General features: G+C 42.4%; 1 protein-coding gene across 1 annotated transcript; it reads right to left on the bottom strand.

Annotated features, from left to right (window-relative positions):
* On the bottom strand, positions 1-11,454 carry fgf5 (fibroblast growth factor 5). The gene is made up of 3 exons (XM_076731940.1): positions 11,244-11,454; positions 8,107-8,210; positions 1-402 (listed from the first exon to the last, which is right to left on the bottom strand). Exons 1-3 carry the CDS (start codon positions 11,452-11,454, stop codon positions 28-30), a joined length of 690 nt encoding a protein of 229 aa, XP_076588055.1. The 3' UTR covers positions 1-27.
* Positions 11,455-23,611: the final 12,157 nt, after the last annotated feature.

Genomic DNA, 23,611 nt, shown 5'->3' with positions numbered 1-23,611 from the left:
TTGTATTCCCAGACGAAGTCAAACCCTCTATCCAAACCGGTACTTGGGCCAGTACTTGACTTGCGTACGTCTTGGCGTTGTTCCCGCATGGACGTTAGCCTTCGCCACAGCAGGTTTGGGAGGCGGTGGTGGCGGCGGGGCTTTCCTCCTCTCTTTGCTCCTGTCTGTGATGGTGAAGCCTCGTTCGCTCCTGTCGTGCAGGCTGACCCTGGGCAAGAAGTGAGTGGACACATGCTGGGACTTGACCCGCGGGCTGGAGCCCATTTTAGCTTTCCCTCTCTTATTGAGGGCCACAAACCAATCGCGACCAGTCCTGTGGTTCCTGTGGATTAGTGAGGCATAAGTGTTGTAGCTGTTCTCCTGGAAACGTTCCCTGAACTTACAGTCGTCGGTGAACCATTCCTACAAAAGAAGGGAAATATAAGGTATTAACAGGTGTTACCTCTTGCCTTTTGCTCTTGGCTTTAATCTTATGGAATTTGAAGCTCATTGGCTCAGTCAGTGAGATTATTTGTGACTAATTTTTAATTAACAAACCTTCAAAACTGCTCAATTAGTAAATTGTTCCACATGTTCCTTTTCTGAACTCATGATATTGGATCTGTCCGCGTGTAAACAAGACTCAACCACCGAACATGTGGGAACTCTGTTTGCATGCTACCATGTAACCTAACACCGTGTTTCTCTTGTTAACTGCTGCTAAGATAATTGTCTTTAAGTCACGGAAAGAAAAAGTAATGCTCCTATTCCTTTACAAGAAAGCTCCAACCAAGAGGCATCTGGGAGCTGACCTCTGCCAGATTCTCCCTGCTGGTGCCGTTTTATTTCCTTGTTAATACTGATCTGACACAAGGGCACACACACACTCATGCCCACACGCTGCTACAGTGAGAGACGTTTTGTGATCTTTCAGATGAATTGTCCTCACTGTGAGGAAAAAAGCTCAGGGGACACCCACTCTTTAAAATAGCAATGACAAATACCTGCAAAGTACAGGTGATTGGATCATGTACAGCTGTACAAGTCAGAGTCTGTGTGTCATAGCACATCTACATAAGGGACAGCTTTGTTTCACCATGTAACAATGTTTCAAAAACCATTTGACTGAAACTGTTTTCTCACACAATAGCTACAAAATGAGAATGTTAAGGGCGGCTGACGTTAGACCTATTATTGTATATAATGACCAAAAAACTAAAGGGAAAAACATGCAAAAATTCCCCAATTTCTAATCACACTGAGCTGGATCATTTTTGTAAAACCATAATTACAACCAAATTCACAGTGAGAAAATACTCTATCATCTCCAGCTGTAATTGCACATTGCACGTCCGATTGCTGTTCAACATAATATCGTCTGATTGTGATCTGATTGGGTGTAGCTGCTCGGAAGAATCGGAAGATTCCACTTTCATCTTGGGGGTGGGTTTCAAAGTCATCTAAATGACTTTCCTTATCACAGAGATGCTTTGACTGACAGCAGCAGAGCCTGCTTTGTACTGGTGGAAAACTCATCATGGCCTGTGTATTAACTTCAAACTGAAGACATATGGGCTGCTGTTTTTCCAATCACGGTGCTTGTTACAATAGCATGAACTGATCAGCAGGATCAAATTGGGATCTCAGGAGAGGTTTTGGGTCACGCAATGCTATAAAAAGAAATTAGCATGTTTGATGCATCAACATGGTTTCTGCCTTTGGTTGAACAATGTTGATGGTTTTCATTTGCACCTTGTGTTTTGCTGTAATTTACCAACAAACCTGAAACATCTTCAATGGGATGAAATGAGAGGCGATTTCAGCTGTGGCTTCTCATTTGTATGGGTTGTGCAGATGATGCTATCTACATGTGAGCTATGTAGGCTGGTCAACAAAGGTGGATTCAAATGCTGTGTATACATTAATGTATCAGCAATAATAATCCAATAATCATCGGTAATAATCTTCCCATGCACACCACTGCTGGTCCAATGTGACCTTTATAGGTTGGCTTACAGAAAATAACCAAAGTAATGCCAAAAGCTTTCCGGGTGGAACTTCTACATTTATGTTCCACAAGCAGACATCAACTGTAATTAAACCGTATTAGACTGAAATTATTTGGGGTTCAATCAAACCTGCCAAACTGAAATAAATTGTGCACCAAACCAAACGTCCTCCACTAAAATGTTTGGGACAATGTACACATGCTTAGCAAAAATGCAAAGACAACACCAGCATGCAGTATTACCTTCTGCTACACCACATTCAGAAACGGAGATGCAGATATTCATTGAATGTTCCCGTTTTGTGCCTAAAAATATCTCGGGTGGGAAACTCTGACATGTACCAAGGGATGCCTGCTTTCTTGCTGCAGTATGACTTCCTTGTATAACCTCCTGCCATTCTGAAATAAAACAAACTGTTCTGCTTTGCTGAAGAGTGAAGCATAGCAGAAAATGATGCCATTACAGCGTTTGGTAAACATGCCAGTCACAAGAGAGTGCGCTGCGGCCGCAGCAGAATAGTACAAACCCTTAAGTTATTCAAAGTGACCGACTGTTCCTTTTGGCTGTTGTTTTTAAAAATGATCAGAAAACTTTACCGACCTCCCGAGTCACTGCTATGGGTGGATTGCAATGATTTAACAGAACGCTGCATTTGAGCAACATACCAGCTCTGGTACCAGTCAGGGAATTACACATTTGGAAACAAATCCATTGGAGCATATATGAATGCAGACACACACACATACACAGGCATGTATACACACACAGGCACACACACAGGCACACACACACACACACACACACGGACACACACACAAGCATGCATACCAGGAAGGAGCTTTGGCCCCTGCTGTGTTTCATAGGATTTAATGGCTGCAGTCAGATTCCAGAGATCTTATTGTTAAAATCATAATGCTTGTACAGCTGTTTAACCTGGCTCTCGCCCTGCTGGATTGGTCACACTCTTTTAAAGGGACCTTTCCCATGATCCTCGGGGGTTAGCCGTATTGAGGGCAGAGGTGGAAAGTTACTGATGACTAACTTTTTTTTTTCCCCTCTACCTAAACAATGTTGCTTCATAAATGTGCCCTTTTCTTACCACTACCACAGACAGATGGATAGAGCGTTTTATTAATTCCATTTCCACTAAAATCTGAGACTACAAACTCAACTACAACCACACTGTGATTCTCCAATAGGTAATGGGTCTCTAACTAACTAGCTGAAAAACACTCAACAGATAAGAAGTTTTAACTACAACATAACAAAAAGATGCCAATGGATCATTCTCCAAATTCTCAGGGAGCTCTTTCCAAGGAAAACATTCCCTAATGCGAAATGTTCACGTTTCACACCTTCACTCTGAGCCAAATGCTGTCATGTCAGTATGCTAACATGCTAATGTTTGGTACATAGTGTTTACCAGTCTCATTGTATTGATTGAGCATGTTAGCATCCTCACATTTGCTAATAAGTACAGCTACTTGGAATGTCATCAGTTTTGCAGATATTTGGTCATACACCAAATTATTGGACAAAATATCAACAAAGTTAATGCAATCCATCCAAGACTAGCAACAGTACTTTTTCTGATGGCAGTAGGATTCTTTGGCATAAACTATTTTTTTTTTATATAATCTGTACAAATGTACATATACATATTTGACTTTTATATTTTTATTTTGACATCTTTATGTCACTGTGCTTGCTTTTTTTTTTTTTTTTAACTTGCTGGCTGTAACAACTAAATTTTCCCAGTGTGGGATCAATAAAGTCCTGTCTTATCTTATCTTATCTTATCTTAATAGTTGCGGAGACATTTCACTCGAAGCCAAAAAATGTCAACCTGCTGGTTGCACTAGAGGCAAACTAAAGGGAAGATCAGATTGTAATTAGAAGGCAATCATCAAAGTTAGTTGGGCTCATCCTCTGGAGATCAAGACTGTCTGAATCACATGTCATGGCAATCCATCAAATATTGAGATATGCCACTCAAAACCAAAAACGTCAACTCTAACTCAAGAAACTGGGCTTGTAATGAACTGGTTGGGAAAGTTAAACGCTTAATGGTCTGACATGAAAAAAGTGTCTTCAGTATTAATACATCATAGATGCAAAATAAACAAAGTGGGACATCTCAAACAAATGACAGAAACCAAACACATGAGATAATCCAGGTGGTTTCACTGATAAAATCCTCAGTGCTCTTTCAGCATTTTCTGTCGCCATATAATTCTACTACAGTCGTCTATTTCTGACTCTCTCTCTTCTCTCTCTCCCTCACTCGGCCACTGTTTGTTCAACGAATGCAGGTGACCCATTCACCTTTCAAAAGATTATGTTTGTGCTGTCTTGCTGAGTAGGTCATGCGGAGCAATGTGCATCTGTCTCCATGCCCATTATTCAGCCAATAAATTGCCACTGTGAAAACATCTAAATATTGAATATGACAGATGATGCAACAAGATAAGGTTCATGGTGTCACCTGACACCCCGCCGTGAGGCCTGAGCCTGTCTGTGGCCCCCGAGGTTTACATCCGCCCCAAATCATCAAGGCGGTTAAATAGCGCAGTGCAGCTGCAGCCACAGATTGGAGTTTTAGTTATACAAATATTTCTCTGAGGCAGAGCTGCTCCGGAGGCAAAAATAAGCCCCAACTGCAAGGTTGGTGCCAGAGAACCAGTCTCTCAGAGTGCAAAGTATCTACAGTAAGTAGCAGGGCTGTACTACAAAAAAGAAACTCTGATTAAAATATCAAACTTAATTTTACTGTGTACAACTGCAAGTTAAATAATGAAAATAAAAAGTCTATAGGCCTGCTGTCAGTGTCTAGAGGCTGCCAAGTGTTATATGATACAAACAACATAGTGACACTTTTTAATATAAGAATATATAAAGGTCCAGTGTGTAACATTCAGGGGATCTATTGGCAGAATTTGGCAGAAATTGAATTTAAAATTCACAAGTTTATTTTCATTAATGTATAATCACCTGAAATAAGAAATGTTGAGTTTTTCTTACTTTAGACTATCTACAGAGGGAGCAGGTCCTCCGCAACACCATGTTTCTACATTACCCAGAATGGACAAACCAAACACGGGTTTTGTGGCCACTGTAGGTAGGTTTGCTTGGAAAGGGAGGGGTGAGGTGAGGGGTATTCAGCTGGTTGCAATCTGCAGCCTCTAAATCCATTCTACCCATCAATATTACCATCAACATTAATCTGGCCTGCCATTATTTAAACTGGTGGGCCAGGTGGGAATCAGACAGCATGTGTGCTCCATCCACTAGAATCCATTTTGCCTGTTGTTGGGGCTGCTTCTTGTTATTTCACACTTTACAGTTGTACTATGATACTGTTGGTGCATGAATGAGTACTCAGCTAAAAGAATGTGGCCACATGTCGCCCAGATCACCCCCGAATGTGGTCTGAGCGATCACAGCTCAGTACATCTTGGGTGCATCCACGCCTGTACTTAACACATTACCCAAGACGCAGGTTAATGCCAGGTGTGAACAGGGCAGACATGTTTCACATCTCAGGACCATGAGCATCCGCGCCAGATTTAACTGTAACAGGGTCATTAGATATCAGACATTCTGGGTTTGGAACAAAAGATTTTGGAAACTGTGATTGGTAATGAAATGAAAATGTTCCTTTTCATTTGCACTTTCCAATCATTTACCACTAACATCACAAACACGATTTTGGAGGAATAGCAAGCTTGCTAACTAGCTATATTAGAGAGCTTGAGGCTCATAAAACTACTCTGACTGGAAGAGTCTCATGTTATTCAGCCAAAAAAACAGTTATTCCTGCCCTTAAAGCAACTGTGACACTGAGAATCACTATAATCCCAAAGCAATAAATTATAATAATTTGTGGGTTGTAGAATAAGTGTCACCGATAATTCAATACAGAAAACAAAGTGGACTGCTTTTCATGCTGATGTGCCCTTAAGCAAGGCAGCTCCAGTAGAGGTGATCTTTAACTAAACCTGCTCTGTGATCATGAGGATAAACAATGAGTTATGCTACTGGAGGATTTTCAGCAAATGTAGTTTCTGTCCTTGACTGAGGGGCTCATCTTTATATCAGTAACACCTCATCCTGGATCCCTCCTGTCCCGTAATGCTGGAACCTGCAAACAGCTCTAAAGGCATCACCTCCAGCCTGATTGTGTTGATTGAGTCTTGCAGACAGAACCAAACCTGCCGCAATCAACAAATGATCGACCTTTGAGTTGGTGCAGAAGCAGGAAAGTTGGACTTTTATTTGTGACATTTTGACAGTCTGGAACAGGACACGCAGAGGCAGATGAGACCGGATTGAACGCATGTTGGACCACTAGAAAAAAACCCACTGAGTCAGACCGTGGCAATGCATGACAAACTGCCAGCAGAACAAAAACGATGGTCAGGTTTTAGTTTGATTCAGCACCCTGCAGTGTGCGGCTTCGCTTTGCCACATGATTGTCTTTTATTATCCATGTCTGCCCAGTTTGATATTTAAATCTTGTTTGGGATGTGCCTTGACCCCGAGAAAGTTTGTAATTTTCCTGTGTGCTTATATAAGCTGCAATGACAACTGAATATGTATCTGCTGCTGGACAGCTCACAGACGTATTAGTAGATGTCAAGCAAGCTGTGGCTGAGAATGCACTTTGAGGAGAGACAACACATCCATCCCTGCCGACAGAGCTTCATGAAACAATACTGGGAGCTGAGGGGGCATAAATCGTTGTTGCTCAGCATTCACACCCACAGCAGCTCACAGACTCTCCGGCTCGCTGGTGGCTGCCTGCCTGGCTGATTATTTACTCAACATATTGATCTTCACTTTGTGGCTCACTCCTTTGTATATTATCAGCCGTCCCAGACAGGACTTAATCTGCTCTTCCCATTAACACATGCTAATAGGGAGCCGCTTCTATCTATACGCCTGGCAAGGATCCCACAGATGACTCGTCAGCACGGCCGGCTGCTGGCTGGCCGGCGGGCCCGCTTACAGCAGCGAGGCCAAGCTGCTGTTGGCAGATTTGGGCTTACTGTGTGTTTGGGGGGATTTGAAAGTCTTCGAAACTGTGGCTAAAGATTACAGCAGTATGCCATGACATGCTGATGTCAGATTTGGGGATTCTGGTAGGCGGCACAGATGCAAAGCCACGCAAACTAATAAATAAAACTAATATAGATGGACTATGCAAGGTTCTGATGGAGAAATATACCCATTTTGTGAGTTCAAAAGGAGTTGGGATGCAGCAGAGAGGGCTATCACATCAGCAGCAAATGAGATGCAGATTCACAGTTTGGCCAAGACAAAAAACAAGTAAACAATATTAAACTCTGAGCAGGGAAATTCATTCTTGATCTTTGGGAACAGCAAGTATAACAAAACAATCTGACCATGAGATGCAGCTGAGAGCTCTGAAAAACTAATAAGGGCATCAGCATCCTTCACTCAAAGTGCTCCTCCCACACCTTGCTGACCTCAGAACTGGACGGCAGCGTGTCCAAGAATATTTGTAACTTTCCAAGACTGAGACATGATTTAAACTTCTCTGTCAGCTACCAAGTGCAACACCATGAATGCCATCATGACCGTTCGTACGTTCATTCCACGACACAACAGGAAAAAGACTTCAAGAAGTCAAAGATTATCAGTATTATTTATACTGACAATAAATGTGTCTTTAAAAAAAAAAAAAAAAAAAAAGCAGACAAACTTAACAAGAGTAGAAACACTAAGTTACAAGTTAACATCCTGCCTTCAAAATTAAGTAAAACCACTGAGAATCAGCATAGCCGATGCAGAACGGGCCATTTCAGCGTAATGCATTTTATGTTATTGGGTTATAATTATTGATGCATTAATGTGTTTATCATTTCAATGCTGTAGCTGGTAAAGCTGGATCTAATTGAATTACTTCAAATACCATCCAGCAGCTAAAGAGAAAGATATTTTTCTTGGATGTTTGTGGAGAATATTGATGGCTAAACAATCACTTAGTGCAGCTTTAAGTGAATCGTCGGCATTCAGGTAACTGTGAGAGTAAGTGGATACGTGCTGAGAGTGGATGCTGAGAGTACAGGCAGACAAACGGTGTGGGGATACTTACAGTGGCGTGGAGCCGTCCTCTTTTATTCATGGCCAGGAATCTGTTACTGTAGACCCCTTTGATGCCGATGACCCCCTGAGAAACCGCAAAGAGCTCCAGGACACCTGTGTGGACAAACAACATGCTCAGATGATTGATGGATGACTTAAGTGTATTTTTATTCCTCTTCTTATTCTCTATAACTCGCAGCTCCTCCACAGTCCGGACGGAAGAGCAGCTCTGCTGTCATGTCAGCTCAGTTATCCAGTTCAGCTGCACCTTTGGCTTTATCTTGGTCAGTATGTTACAGTATTTCACTTTCCCTTTTTTGCCAGACACAATGAATTTTAAAAACAGAAGACCAAAGACCTTTACATGCATTGCAGGCTGTTGATGTCTGCAAGCACAAATTTGTCGGTGGTTAATTCGACACTGCTTGTGGGACTAACGTTCACAGAGAGTTCAGGGAGGCAGGGTCACCCCCTGTGGGTCACCAGATTGAACCACAGACTGGCTGGTCGCTATGGTGTACAAGAATAACAAGTGAATCACCCTCCTTCAGTAACTACAGCCAGTGCGCTCTTTGCAAGTCCCCTAAACCCCAGATGCTTCACAGAGACTGTTCAGTGGCCAAAAGTGGTGGAGAAAAGGTAAAGTGTGGTTTTGGGACACTGTATGAAGCATAAATAAAACAGAATGTGATCATTTGCAAATCCTTGTTGACATATATTCAACTGAAAACAGTACAAAGACAATATATTTAATGTTTGACCTCATCAGCTTCACTGAGTTTTGTAAATATATATTTATTCCAAATTTCATGCAGCAACACAGTTGAGACAAGAGCAACTAAAGACTGGGAAAGTTGTGGAATGCTCCAAAAACACCTGTTTGGATCATTCCACAGGTAAACAGGTTGATTGGTAACAGGTGAGAGGATCATGATTGGGTATGAAAGGGGCATCCTGGAAAGGCTCAGTCGCTCATAAGCGAGGATGGAGAGAGGTTCACCACTTTGTGAACACATGACTGTATAAAGGAGATTACTGCATGGGAACACTTTGTAAAACTGTTGTCCTGTTTTATTTACATTTTACACAGTGTCCCAACTGTTTTGGAATCAGCGTTGTCATTTTTATTTTTCACATTTAACCAAAACCACAATCTCACACACCCTGAACTCAGCTGCCTAACCCGAATAACTCCTTAATCATTCATTCTAGTCATTCTTAAAGCAGATACTGTAGGAGAACAAAAGCTCACAGCTCACTCACAGTGAACATTTCACTGCTTCAATCAGTACATGAAAATATAATGCAGACAACACCTTCTTCCAAAACCTACTTTTTCTTTTTAATCATATGAGCATAATTCTAGTAATGTAACGCTCTGCACCCTGACTCACCCTAGAGTTATGCAGACAAGCAGAGTAGTGAGTTGTGCCAATGTGGATTCTTTGAAATAACATGTGGACCTTTGCGGGAGATTAAAACTATCAGCTGAAAATCAGGCTGATGAAAATCACTGGTCAGTTAGTTGCTCTTCCATGCAGGATAACAACACCCTGATTCAAAGGAAAAACTGCCCATGGCCATGTAAGACAGAGACACTTAATAAAATGCTGATATTGACACAATATTGTCAAACCAATATATCCCTTTGACTGCTGCACAGCACCAATATCAGTCAGGTATCCCAGAATGAATGAGAGGTCAGAGTAACAGGAAACTTAAACAGAAGTGTCATCCCATATTAATATTGTCAGTGTATTAACTACTACCTGAGGACTTGTGTATGAAAGCAGTGTTCTGGTAAAAGAATCTTCACATTACAACTCTAAGACGCCCAGCCTCCTGCTCGTCTCCAGCGCTGTCATGCAGGATTCAAATCCACATGGCTGTCGTGTTGAAATCCATGTAACCTGACAACTCTTCTAAAGGGGACCATGAAATGGAGGCACAAGTGCACTTTCACGGTCAGCTTCGGCTGTTTCGTCAGCAGAAGAGCGGTGAGGGATCTGGTGGTGCAGTAAAAGCTGAAAATCTGATTTATGACTTCAGTCTTCTGGCCTCGATGGCACAAGGCGAGATTCGCATACAGGACAGCATTTGAAAACTGCTTTTCATGAATGTTTCCAGTCAAAACTCAGGCTAATTGTCCTAATTTGTTCTGAAGCAGATGAAAACCGCTGTGCGCTGAATAATATTGGTCACATTCATCTGAGTTTGTGAAGCAGCTGAGTCCAGATTTGAGTGTATTTATTTATTTTTATATATCTATAGTTTCTTTTTTTTATTAATCAAGTCATGTTTTAATTTTACCCTCTTTTCACTGGAGGTAATCTGATAATAATAAATCTTACCAGAGACGCCTCCATTGCAATTTAAAAATGTTTTTTTTTTCTGTTGTTTGTTTATGTACAAAAAAATGAATGTCAGCTGACAAATAGTTAATTGATTCTTTTTCACTCTAACCTTCCTTATTACAGCCAACTCCATGTAGTTTGTAATCCCCAAAATCTTTTTTCCCTTAATACTGAAAGGGTATTTCCACACAGCACAATAATGTACTTATATATCAACGTGTTAGTTTGATTTCTTTATATGTGACATATTTCATTACAGTTAAATCATTGAATTTGCACGGAAACCAAACGAGTTTAAACTAGTTTTGAAGGTTGAAGATTCAACAAGACAATAACGACAATAGTCTAAATTTTAAGGATATTTTTTGCAGTGTGTGGAGTAGCGTTGCTGTGATGACAATCGCGCTGATTGGCAATCCAACACATCCTGGTGTCTCAATGCTGCACCTGTTACTTCCACAAATAGTCTACCTGCCAACATCCCGGAGAGACACAAACAAGGCTCGTCAACCAGATGGCCGCTGCGCAGATATTTCACAGGGTCAGGCAGCCTAAGTTTAGGAGCGCGGTCCTTACACTCTTCCTGTGTAAATCATTATTGTTCTAACTTCCAGGGATGGCATTTAAATTAGAAACAACCGCAAACAGAGGAGAATCAATAGGAGCAGATGCGGGGATGTGGATCCAAGTGCGCATTCTCGGCGAGGCGCACTGGATTCATCTGCGCGTCAGACGTCTATAATTTAGTAGTTAGGCTGCTCCGTGCACCGTGGAGCCGGAGTGAATGACTTACTCAGCTGGTTGGGCTCATGGCTGCCGTTGACTCTGCCGTCGGGATGAATCTGGAGATGGAAGCCGATGCCAACCCTACAGTAGAGCCTGCAAGTCCTGCGTCCCGAACTGATCTCCTCCTCCAGAAGTTGGCGCTCCAAAGAGACCTGCTGTGCTCCGGCGGCGGCGCAAATCAAGTGAGCGACGGTGAGAAGGTAAAGAGGAACATTCATTCTTCCAAAAAGGAGACACTCGCTAGGCCACTTCTAGCATTTTGGTGTCGCTCCTGAGGTCTGGGCACCAGAAACCGTGCGCACACACGCGTGCAGCGCTCCTGGGCATTACCCCGGCTGCAGTAGCTGGAGTTGTTCTGCTGGCACGGGGATATTTATAACGCCAATGATCTCACTACTCGATGCATGCCTGAGCTCTAAAGGACGCTCTTTCATCCAGATTTTGTCGCCGAGATGCCACTCCTGCTCTGTACCGATCCACAGCAGCGGGGCGTGAAGGAAGCGCGACTGACACCGCACATTTTCCAAGGAATCGTCCGCGCCAGGACGCACTAAGCGCGGCATTTTACGCACAGGGAAACATCGTTTTAATAGAACGAGGACGCGATGAATTCATATATGAAAAGACATGGACAACGACTGCTATGACGGCGCCTTATCCCGAATAAGAGGGGCTGAACCGAAATAACGAAGCGTTTAAACGCAGGAGGGACGACGCTGAGGTTCACTCGCAGAGATCATCAGGTGGTGCAGCAGAGTCTTAACGCTGGCTCACCGGGAGACTCCTTCAGCCGTATTTATAGGCTTTAGTCCACCTTATCATCTGATACGTCCACATGCTGACAGGAGACGCGTCCGTCAAGATGCCTGATGTATTCTGAGCAGTGCACAGTGGCAGAGGACACATTGTTGTCCTCAGATTGTGGATTATTGCAAAGATTGACAGGAGGAACAATGCACTCTCATTTAAATACACAGCCCTTCCCGTTTTTCTTTGCCATTTAGCTTCTTATTTTCATTTTCATTTCTCTCATAAGACCCTGCTATCACAGGAGTTATATCTTTTCAAAAGCATCTAAAGAAGTACTCAGGTTGGCAGTTTCTTACCTGTGAAAGTGAATGAATGCCCCAGATTAGAATTTCACCTATATTAGTAACCAGTAACACAAAGATGTCATTTAAAGTCATTGTGTTCAGATGGCAGATGAACTGATGAATGCAGTCATCTGCACAGATTCATGCTCTATGTATTGAATGTGAAGCATCCACTCTGGGTTGGTTCTGATGCTGAGCAAACACAAATCACACAAATACAGAAAGTGTATTCTTTCATTTAGCAGCGAAGTGGTGGAAAGGTCGCAGGTTCGATTCTTTCTGACGTGCCTTTGAGCAAGACAGAGGAACCCAAACTGTTCATCCATGAATCATCCAGTCAGCACCTGTTGGTCCTGATTGTCATAGTGGTTGTCAGCTACATCGAACCATAACCTTCAGAGAAATAATGTAAATGGAGGCGTGCAGGTCAAAACTCTTTGAACGCCCTAAAGTTCAGCATTTTATTTGAAGTGAAACGCTTTTTATAAATGAAAGACATGTTGACATGCCACAGAAGGAAAAGCACAGGTGTAAATGATAAAATTAATAATAGCTGAATTCCATTTAGCTGGTGTGGTGTCAGAGTCCTGGTGTTGTGCACGCTGGCTCGCAGTCATACAGCTTAATGGGACGCTTGAATAGAACAGAGCTGTTGTCAGTGTTATTATTAACACGTGCGCCTTTGTCTGCTGGCTAAATGAACCATCCAGAAAATGTTGAAAACAGGAGTAAAGGTGAATTAAGGGATAATGCTGTCATAAAACCAATTTTTATATTGTATTGTGACAGAAAGTGGTGCCTGCAAGAACATTTTACACCAGAGTTCTGTTCAGTTTCCAAATGCCTTCAGATCAGATAAGCATCTGCATCCGGCAATTTTTGCAACTTTCCAAAACAGATAATTCAACAATCAGGCTCACTTTACACAGGCACAGGCCTGGTGTGCAGAGCTGAGGAAGTAGGCAGATTTGAGCTTCTCTCTTTCTTTTCATTCTTCACACAGTGACCCCGTCACTTTTCATATGTACATCTGAGTTCAACACCATGATTTTTTTTGTGCAGAGACAGTCTGAAAGTGTGCCATATTCTCCCTGTTTTAACTGATTCATTGCTTGTCACCTCTCTTTATCACAGCTCGTGTTCACCTCACCTCTGAGTGCAGCCATTCAGAGCAGGTATAAACTCTTTTTCCTTTAAAGATGGTCCCAAACATGTCGGACACACATTTCCTTTCGAGCATACTGAACCCTAAATGCCAAGAGAGGATTTTTTTTATTGCTGAATGTACACCAAGGCTTTCAGTTTTCAAAGAGTAAATCATTAACAAGCCATCACTCTCTACTGGGGCTCTTTGTTGAAGGGAGCTGCTTTCGTAAAGTCAGCTGATGCACTTTCTTCATTAAAGCTGCTTAATCAGAAAACCTAAAACTAAAAATCACACTAAATAAAATAGTTGACATTCCTAACCTGCGGTATTTCAATTCAGTTATACTTCTTCATCGACCAAACCATCTCAAACACGGCTCATTTGAACAACATCCCTCTGATGCTGTATGTTGGTTTGAGTCTTGGTCACTGCAGCACGTGTTCAGTGTTAAGCTTATTAATTTTCTATCTTCACATGCATTCATTGTAATCCTGTCCCTCATTGTTTTCGGGGGCCCGGCTGTGTTTGAATTTGATTACCTCGCGCCCGCCGGTGGATTACGGCCTGCATAGGGGCCTAATTGTCTCAGGCACACAGAGCCAAGGCCGGGCCCACATTACCTTCTATGTAAACAGCGGGCCAGTGTTTAGTCCCACTGTTCTAATGGCCAGTCATTCCTGTGAGGCCATTCCAGTAACAGTGAGGTAATCCTCCCGAGTCGTATAAACACGGATGATCCTGATTGATTCCCCCGCCCGATTGATCCCAGCTTTTAGCAGCTTTTTAGTCTAAGCAAACAGCAGACAACAGGTTCTGCCACGGCCCTGACCCGTCTGAGCCCAGAGATGGTGATCAATCTGAGGGTCGAGGGCACTGACCGAGGCATCAAACATCAACATAATGACAATACGGCTCTGATGTCCAGCAGTGCAGGAATAGTCTGCATATTCATCATTGTAGGAAAAAGTCCTTTGAGCTGTATGTTTAATCCTAGGACACTTTTCTTAAATGTAAAGGGCAAAAGCAAGCACAGGCCTCATTTGAATGCTGCGGATCGACGTTTGGATGGAAATATTGGTCAGATGAGAAAACAATCAAAATGTGAAACAGGCTGTTTCAAGTGCCAACAGTGGTCAGCTTTCACTAAACAAGACGTGTCCATTTAAACAGAGGAGAAGATGCTCAAAAGGAGGTGTTCAGGTACATAGCGGTCATGTTTTTGAGTATCAGTCATCAGGTGTCAGGCTGTAAAAACCTGCAGTGCAGCGCACATTCATGGGTGTCAGCAGCTTCATTTGCACTATTTGCAATCAAAATCCTGAAGGAACAGTGAGTTCTTGTTGCAAGCATGGGTCAGCTGTGAGGTCGTAAATGGCAGAGACATCTTGAGAAAAGTAAAAGCCCCGTAAAGTTCATCTTTGACACTGTGCAGGTTTTCCATGTTCGTATTTGCACTGATGTGGACAAATGAATGACTTTCAGCATTTGCTTGTCCTGCATGTACGGGTCAGAATTAATGAGCTGTGCCTCAGATTGTTGTATATTATTTTGCTCTCGGAGCCTTTTCGTGGGAGTCGAATTACTCGAGCACACTTAGTTTGTGTGTACATATTCTTTGGCCACCCAATATTTTAAGATGGTTCGGGCTTTTCTGCGGTGGCTCGGTCGAGTCTTCTGCTACGGCTAAAGAGGTCAGCCAAGTTCCCTTCATGTTCATCAACCCTCTTCATATATGATTTACAATGTTTATACTCATGCTTTGAACAAGAACGCATGCCCTGCAGTGTGAAGAGGCCATTTTCACACACACAAACAAATTACTGCCAGCAGACTGTATTGACTTTAAAGGGCGTTACGTCAAAAGTGTCGCTGAATCCACAAACACACCGTGGGACGTCGCCGTCAGCGCTTCCCACCATCAGGAGCCCCTGTGGAGCATTGCCAACGTGTCGTCTGCAGCGTTCAACATTCACCACCGGTCATGTTGTTCCTTCTCCACGAACGACCTCTTTGAGTTCCAACGGATCCGCGTTTCCCTGAACCTTCCTTCTTTCAAAGTTCAAGGCCCGGTCTGAAAGAGCTCTGAGAGATGAGAGGAAGAAGTCTGGCAGAAGGGAGAGTTGCAGGGGGAAATGAGGCCTCAGTAGCCGGGCGTTGAGACTAAACTTCAGACTGAAGCGATCGACAAAGCGCTCTCACAGTCATTAGCAGGACAGAGATGCTGCTGCTTGTTTGTTGTTGTCTTTTTTCAGCTTGCTGGCGGAGCCACAAAGCAACACCTGTTTACAGACTTGTTACTTGTTACAGACACACCACCTGTCAGCACAGAGAGGAGGGGAGGGTGTGTGTGTGTGTGTGTGTGTGTGTGTGTGTGTGTGTGTGTGTGTGCGCGTGTGTGTGTTGGTGGTCTGGCCCACTGTTAATAAGCATTGCTGTGTGTGGAGCGCCCTGAAAGACAATGTACCTGAGGACCATAACCATTTCAGTTCATTTGGAGACCCTTTACTGACAATCATGAGATCACATAAAGGTGAAAAATAAAAACAAGACGTTTAACAAGTGAAATGTTGCACGCAAACAGGCAGTGAGGCCAGGGTGTGTTTGTGTCTATTAAGAAGAAAAGGACAGGAATTTGTTGGCAACTGCGGCTGTCTAGAGAAACCCTGTACGTCCAAATTTTCAACATCATTTTTACATAATCTAATGTGTTTTAAAGAGTCATTGGAGACACTAGTACACTAGGTGAATTTTCAAGGAGCATGTAATGTGGACAGTATTAAATAATACACTGCTAATGAAATCTTGAAATGTGGACACATGACATGTTAAATGTCATTGAAAGGCGGGTGCTGTTTATTCGCCATCCCATGAGAGCAGGTTGATCAGTATGTTTCAAACAAAACAGTTCATACGGTGTTGTCCAAACATGCCAAAGTTTTTACGTGAACATGGTTAATTGTACAAACAGGATAACGGGGGACCCTATTGGACAGCCTCTCCTCAAAGGCCTGCACTTGGTTGAACACACAGAGGTCACTGTGTGAAGACTGAACACAGTTTGGCAGAGACGTTCACCTCCGCGCACCTGAGCAGCTAATGTTTGTATGCAGCCAGGTTTTGCTTTTCCTTTACAAAAATCCACGGCTGATCTAACTTTCTCTGAACTCCCAGGTTATCTCAAGAATGAAGCTCTGAGTGAGTACCATGAAGCTTTAGCTTGCTCTGCTGTGCTGCTGTCATGCAAATTGGCCCTTTGTAACATGTTATCAACATTGAATCAGAAGGACTTCAATAATTTTGCACACTTTTTCTCTATTTCCTGTTTGTTACCTGCTGTTCCACACCTGTCCTGTGGCTGCCCTCACTGTGTTCTTGACAATCCCAGTCACCTGATGCTCTCACCCACAAGCACACCTGTTCCACATTCCCTCATTACCTCCCTTGTTTACACACCAGCTCTCTTCCCAGTCAATTGTCAGATCATCTAATGTTTTTAATCTTTTGCTCCTGACCACAGCCTGTTCCTGGTTTTGTTTGCCTGCTTAGTTTGCCCTCGCTGATGACCTGATGCTGAGTTCCAGTCTGAACTTTCCAACTTACCAATTGTTTTGAACTGCTCGGCCTCTGAGTCCTGCTTCTGAGTCCACATCTCTGTGTTCAGAACTGTTATAATGATAGATCTAAGCAAGAGCCTGCCTTACTGAAGCCAGCGCTGCGACTTCCATGCAGACCAAGAATAGAAATCACTCCAAATGTGTTCAGAACAGTTTTCTCTGTGCTCACACAGCAAAGAGTTGAGATGCATGAATGAACACAGCAGCAGTATTCGTCCTGGACCAGGTTCTGGTTCCTGCAGAACTCGGGTCCAATTCCTGGGGCCGAGGTGGAGGAGTGTGCCGGTTGGAGTTCAGGTGATGAAATGTCCCCTGTGGAGGCTTTATTGGAGGTCTTCAGCTCCTGGTGAAAACAGCTGAGGGCAGCTGATTGCAATCCTAAACTTGGAGCTCATCCAACAGAAAGGAATGGAGCCGCAGCTTGTGCCTGACAGCATGTTTGTGTGGTTCTGCTGGAATTTGTGACATTAGTGCCGGAGAATATTTGAAATACTTGAAATACCATTCTTTGCTGGTGAGAGAAAAAAAAAAAAAAAGTTTAGGTAATTGTTGATTCAGAGATGATGGTGACACTCTATTATGTACCATGAGACAAAAAATTCAAGCCAGTACAGTGAAAGACGTCTGAACAAAAACCTGCAACTTCAAAGTGATGTGATGTCTTGAGAGCAGTTATGTGTCCATGTGACTGGTTTTTAAAGGACTGCAAAAACATGGCAATCTTTTAGAACTCATCAGAAATGTTTGACGTGTCTCCTGATGACATTAGGTCTCAATCGAAACCCTTTAATGTGGAAATGTCTGACTGTTTTGGAACAGTTTTTCATATTGTTACTGTGGCCACATGAAGGTGTCTGTTGTCTCTGCTGTCACAGTTTATCTCCTGTATTCCTTCAAAATAAAAGGGTGAAAGTTTGCAGATATTAACATTGTGCTCTGCTGCTTGTACCTTTTAGATTTAGTGAGAAGATTTAAGCAATTCACCAATTAAACTGCTTGCTTGCACACACACTGTGGTCACCTTGGATTCAGTACGGATCTGTTCACATCCTACCTACTTTCCACAGTAGGCAGATTATTTTTGACTGAATTAGCTTTTGTTTCTATGGAACTTTTCGTGTTCTTTCCCCTCAACTTCTTTGCAACAGCCTTTCAAATGTAATCAGAGTGAATGAGTATCGCCTGGGGATTTTTAAAATCTCTGTACAGACTTCAAAATGCATAGTCGTCAGTCAGGAATCAAGGCAGGACTTTCTTCATTTCAAATTCATTACATGTCAGAGCCACGCTGAAGACTGATTCTTAATGGCAAACAGGTTTTCCGGACATGAGGCTTCCTGTAAAGGGATGTATTTAGTGCAGAGTTGAGGTCCGTGCATGCTTTTTTTCAGCACTCCTGAGATTGTTTCACAAGTACAACAAAACCTGCTGCTGCAACTGAGCAGGCAGCTATTAGAGTATCATAACACAAGACTGCTATGTCTGTGAGCCAGCTAGTTTCCAGACCGTTCCCTATGCCTGAAAAATGTTTTGAGAAGAATTACTTTTCTAAGCCGGAGCCAAATTGCTACAGGAGTTGTACGGGGATTGAAGAAAACAAAGGGGCTTCTACGAGAACTTCTCTGTAAGTCTGATCTTTTTACGCTTCTCCTGAAACTCCAGAAACAGACCTGCAGGTCACAGGTTTGCAATGACTCTTCTTCTCTTTGTTCTGTTCTGGTCGACTCATGGTGGGACATCCATTTTTCCTCTCAGAAAATCCCTTCTGAAGATATTTACACATCAGACTTAGATCTTTTTCCTTTAAGTGGTCTCTGGGTGGCCGTGGGATGGAGGACAGAAGATAAATCTGGTCTGTTTTTCCTCACAGGAAACAGGCCGACTGAACAACATTGATCTTCACTAATCCATTATCCACCTCTGCATCTGGCCCACCCCTGTGCCACCATACGTCTTCATTTGGACCTTTCACTGGGCCTGATCACACACTCGAGCTCCCAGGCATGTTTGTAACACACACACACACACACACACACACACACACACACACACACACAAAACAAAGGCTAGACAGTCGGAGATTAACATATGTCCTTATGCTGCATTTTCTCTCCCTTTGATCTTGGTCAATTCCTAATTTTGTCAAGAAGAAATTGTTGTTGAGAACAAGCCCAAAAATAACTTTTTCAGCCAATCCCTGCTTCATGTTCACATCCCATTAGAAACTGGGGCAGTTTGGCTTCTTTATATGATGCCATGCCCAGTGTCACTGCAGTTTATACCCTGTACTGATTTTACATGACCATTCTGCTTTTATAAAGAGGTTCGGAGTGAAAGCACAGCGAATTTTCATTACCCAAGAAAGTTTGACCATCATTTGTGTTTATTCTTCCCAACCAGCCATAGTACCTTACTGTACCTGTAAGCTAATGAGCAATGCAGCGAGGGTGTGTTTGTGTCTGTGTTTTTGCGTTCAACACTCACCAGAGACTCCGGTTCTTCCTGTCACTTCCCTCCAGTCTGTATTCTGTTTCCTTCCTCCTCTCTGTACATTCATGAAGTGGAGGGCTGCTGCAGACGTCCACTTTTTATTACCAAAAGTTTAGAAAATAAACTTGCCCCGGCTCTCTCCTCCAGAGCTCCCCAGAGCTCTGTTCCTCCGCTCTGGCCCAGAATTTTGTCACATCTAATTCAGTTAATTAAAGTTTTTTTTTTCCAGAACCAACCAGAGTTTGTGATTGTTGAAATGGTGAAAAGACAAACCAAGATGGTTTTGGTGAGATTTAATTTTGTTTCTGTCAAATTTGAATGAAGTGTGTTTTTATTTTCGATGATCTGCGAGGTAAAATTGCTGATTTTGTAAATGGAGTCTGGTGGTGGCTGTTCCTGGTTGGGGGTAGATGTGGTCAGTGTGGCATCTGTTTTGGTCTGAGATCCTGGTGCTCTAGTGTGACATCTAGTGGCTGTGAATGTCCTTATAGAACCTTTAAAGTACAATTTTGAGGTAGGCTTTCTCCTTAGATATTTCCATTGTGTGCTGATGTCTGCTTCTGCTTCACGAAAGATGTTGTACTTTTCACTACATTTTGAGAGATTTTGATGGATTTTACATCCAAAATTTAACTGTTTCACTCCATTTTATACAGTGTCACTTTAAAATCCTCAGTTGCGATAGGTGGTATAGCACCAAACGAAAGACACTGTGACAATGTTATCAAAAATCTTTGACCATATACATCTATGGACTAAGTGTATGGTCACTACTGCACTTGTGGTTTATTCATTTCCATGCAGTAAAGTGTGTTTTGCTGATGATATTTCTGTTGGCAGGACTCATGCTGCTGCTTTCTCTTAAGTAAATGATCTGAATGTTTGTTCCACCACCGCCTGTTCTCTGTCTCTCTAACCAGGAGTGTGATTAAAACAGATTTGAGATGACATGTGCTCTCAGCAGTGAAAAAAAAGATCAGTTCCGTCTAGTTTTACCATGCATTTGCTCTGCTGTCTCTGAGGAGATAGCTTAAAGTGTGTGTGTGTGTGTGCTGAAAGTGGACGGCTGCTAGTTGTAAATAAGATGTCCTCTGCTGTTTTAGCTGCTGGTCCGGAAACGCAGGCACACGACGGGCCAACTCTCAACCTGAGCCCTGACTTGCGCTCCGGTCATTACTGTGACTGACAACGTTGGGTTGACTTTCATGACATGAAGAAGTGGGGTGGGGGGGTTTAGGAGTCTGGGGGTGAGGGCAGCATGCCTGCCCGGCCTCCAAGAAAACTGTATGCCATGGCTGTTATGGAGATGTACTTCAAAGCAGCAGTGGAATGTGTAACAAAGTAATCCGACCATATTCAGAGTCATCAGCTCCTGCTGCATGAAACACACTCACTACATCATGAATGTCAAACAGCTGTAAATACAGGAAGAGCGCTGATCAGAACCGAGATAGTCAACATGCGCAAAAATGTTTCCTTTACAAAAGCCACTCAAAGCACTACAACGAAATTTAAGAATAAAGTAAGAAAAACTGGCATGTTAATTTAACAGAGTGAATGTACTGTATACAGTACATGTAGCTTAAGTGCTAACAGAGCAGCAGGTTTGGCACTGTACAAACTTATTAAAGAGCTTCTCTTTAAAATGCTGTGTATTTGTGACTAAATGTTAATAACATTTAAGAATGCAACTTCATTGCAACCTGATAAAAAATATCAAAATATTTGTGGCTGAAAGTTTACATTGTCACTTATGATTTGTTGAGATTTTACATCAATTTACTGGATATTAACAAGTGCTGTTACTGTTCATCTTCAATGAGATGTGTATTGTTTTTTTTAAAACAAAGTTTATCCTTACAAAACATTGATTAAATGCTTCAAAGTCAGATCTTATTGTCCCAGATTGTGCTCATGTTTCACAAAATAAATTAACGCCTGAGAAGTAATTTCTGTTAAATTTGTTGCTGCAGTCCTTAATTTGAAATTGTGTCTTATGTACATCCTTTATGTGTGAGGCATGTTAGCCATTTTTAAGATGTGACCTTAAAAATTATTTCCTATTTTTCAATATGTGCTATTAACACATTTAAAAGCTATGTATTAAATATTATAATAATATCATGAAATAATCCTATTTAATAATATGATATTTTTTAATTAATCATTGATTATTTAATAAAAGAAATACCTTTTTAAAGCTTTCCTGGAGTAAAAGTGCATAAATTATTAAAAAATAAATAAAATGTTTGTAAAGTGTGATATACTCTCAGTTTTGCTGAAACCTTTAGAAAGCGTTGTTTCAGCTCAGTGGTCTGCGGACTGTGCAGTGATATGCTGACAGGTGTTTCTTATTTTTAGTTTACCCTTGTTGATATAAATGAGGTCAACAAAAATCGAACATGAAACACTCACAAAGGTAGAATTTATCGACTGTTTTAGCTGTAGCTTGCTGTACCTAATAAACCGGCAACTGAGTGTAGGCCTATATATATATATATATACACCCTCGGAGTGGCTCGTGAAAATGTCACACCCCAGAGGAAAAAAATAGAGGCAGCAAAACACTCGAGTGAATTTGGCAACCGAAGTTGAATGACACCAATACGATTGATACTAAAACAAGAAAGAGTGCTAAGAGTGACGGAGAAAAACGACTAAAAGATTACACGATCACACGAGAATAACATGGACTATATTGGTTTATTGGCTGAGCAGCGCACATTCATCCTTCTTCAGAAAGTTTTCAGTGCTGCATCCATTCTACGTCCGCGCTCCGCTGCAGAAGGCAGAGAGCAGTTTGAAGCCGGCAAACAGGTGTAACCTAAATATCTAAACTCCACGGTCTTCACCATCTCCACAATGTGAAGAATCCAAGACTCAGACGTGCCCTGAAGACAGGTAGAGTCCCAGAGGGAGAGACACTCGGTCACAGGCATGCGGGCGCACAGGGATCATCTCAGAGTGGACATGATGTGTAAATTTGTCCCTGTCAGCGGACCTGTAGATTGAGTGCATTGTGGGTCAGAAATAGTGCAAGTGCACAGAGGACGATGCTGTCCGTATATATTTAGCCCATCAGAAAATAATGACGTGACAGCGATATCCTAATCAGACAGCAGCAGGAGGAGCTGGCTCCTGTAAACCCTGGATTATGACTTAAAAACAGATTGTGTTGTGTGTGTGTGTGTGTGTGTGTGTGTGAGAGAGAGAGAGAGAGAGCCGGCCTGCAGGCCAGCACTCTCTTACTGTGTGAAATCGATACTTCTGATCTGAACTTCTCTTTCACAGCCTTGTTAGCTGGCTGTCTGAACCCTGCGTGTGCACAGGCCAGCTCTGTTTGGAGCTTGCTGCAAGAAGAGGAGATGCTTCAGGGACGAGGTTAATCGCTCCTGTTACTCTGCGACTGTTGAAAATCCATCTGAAGGCATGTTTTACTCGAGATGAAACATTTCCTGCTAATTGCACTTTGTACTTTGCCTGTTAAAAACATGCTAAACTTTGGGGGTAGTTGGCAGAAGGTTTGCTGTGAAGATTTTCCTTTTAGGTCTACCCCTGATGTGCAGTTACACTCTTGAGACAGCGCTGTCTCCCAGAAATGACGTCCAAGCACCACTAATTTGTTTTGAAGGAAGCACCATGCTGGTCAGACGATGTTTTCTATTACCTTAATGAGGGCGAGTCACAGAATGTTGATACTGAGAGACTTTTTCTTTTGTTTTTTTGCCACACTGTGCTGTCTTGCAATGCAATATCCTCCAGTAGTGACTGCAGCGTTATCAGACTTTTTATGGTTATGTGGTTACGGTCAGGGAAAGATCATGATCTGGGTTTAATGCAGAAAAAGTCTGCAATGAACTCGAGACACAACATGTTCATTAACATTTAACCAAATAGATGGAAAGACTGAAGTGTGGTGTCCCAGTATATAGTGCTGTATGGAAACGTACTTTATGCAGCAGGGGGTTGTTTTGAGGAGGTACACATTGGCTATGGTTAGGTACCGCAGCTATGTGAGTATGACACACAT

This window comes from Chaetodon auriga, chromosome 5, assembly GCF_051107435.1.
Source record: "Chaetodon auriga isolate fChaAug3 chromosome 5, fChaAug3.hap1, whole genome shotgun sequence".
NCBI lineage: Eukaryota > Metazoa > Chordata > Actinopteri > Chaetodontiformes > Chaetodontidae > Chaetodon > Chaetodon auriga.
This window is presented reverse-complemented; position numbering and strand designations above follow the sequence as displayed.

Coding starts and splice junctions, on each gene's coding strand:
- fgf5 (XM_076731940.1), bottom strand. CDS start 11,454: ATGAATGTTCCTCTTTACCTTCTCACCGTCGCTCACTTGATTTGCGCC. Junction 8,211..11,243: donor CCATGAGCCCAACCAGCTGA/GTAAGTCATTCA, acceptor TTGTCCACACAG/GTGTCCTGGAGCTCTTTGCG. Junction 403..8,106: donor GAGGACGGCTCCACGCCACT/GTAAGTATCCCC, acceptor CTTCTTTTGTAG/GAATGGTTCACCGACGACTG.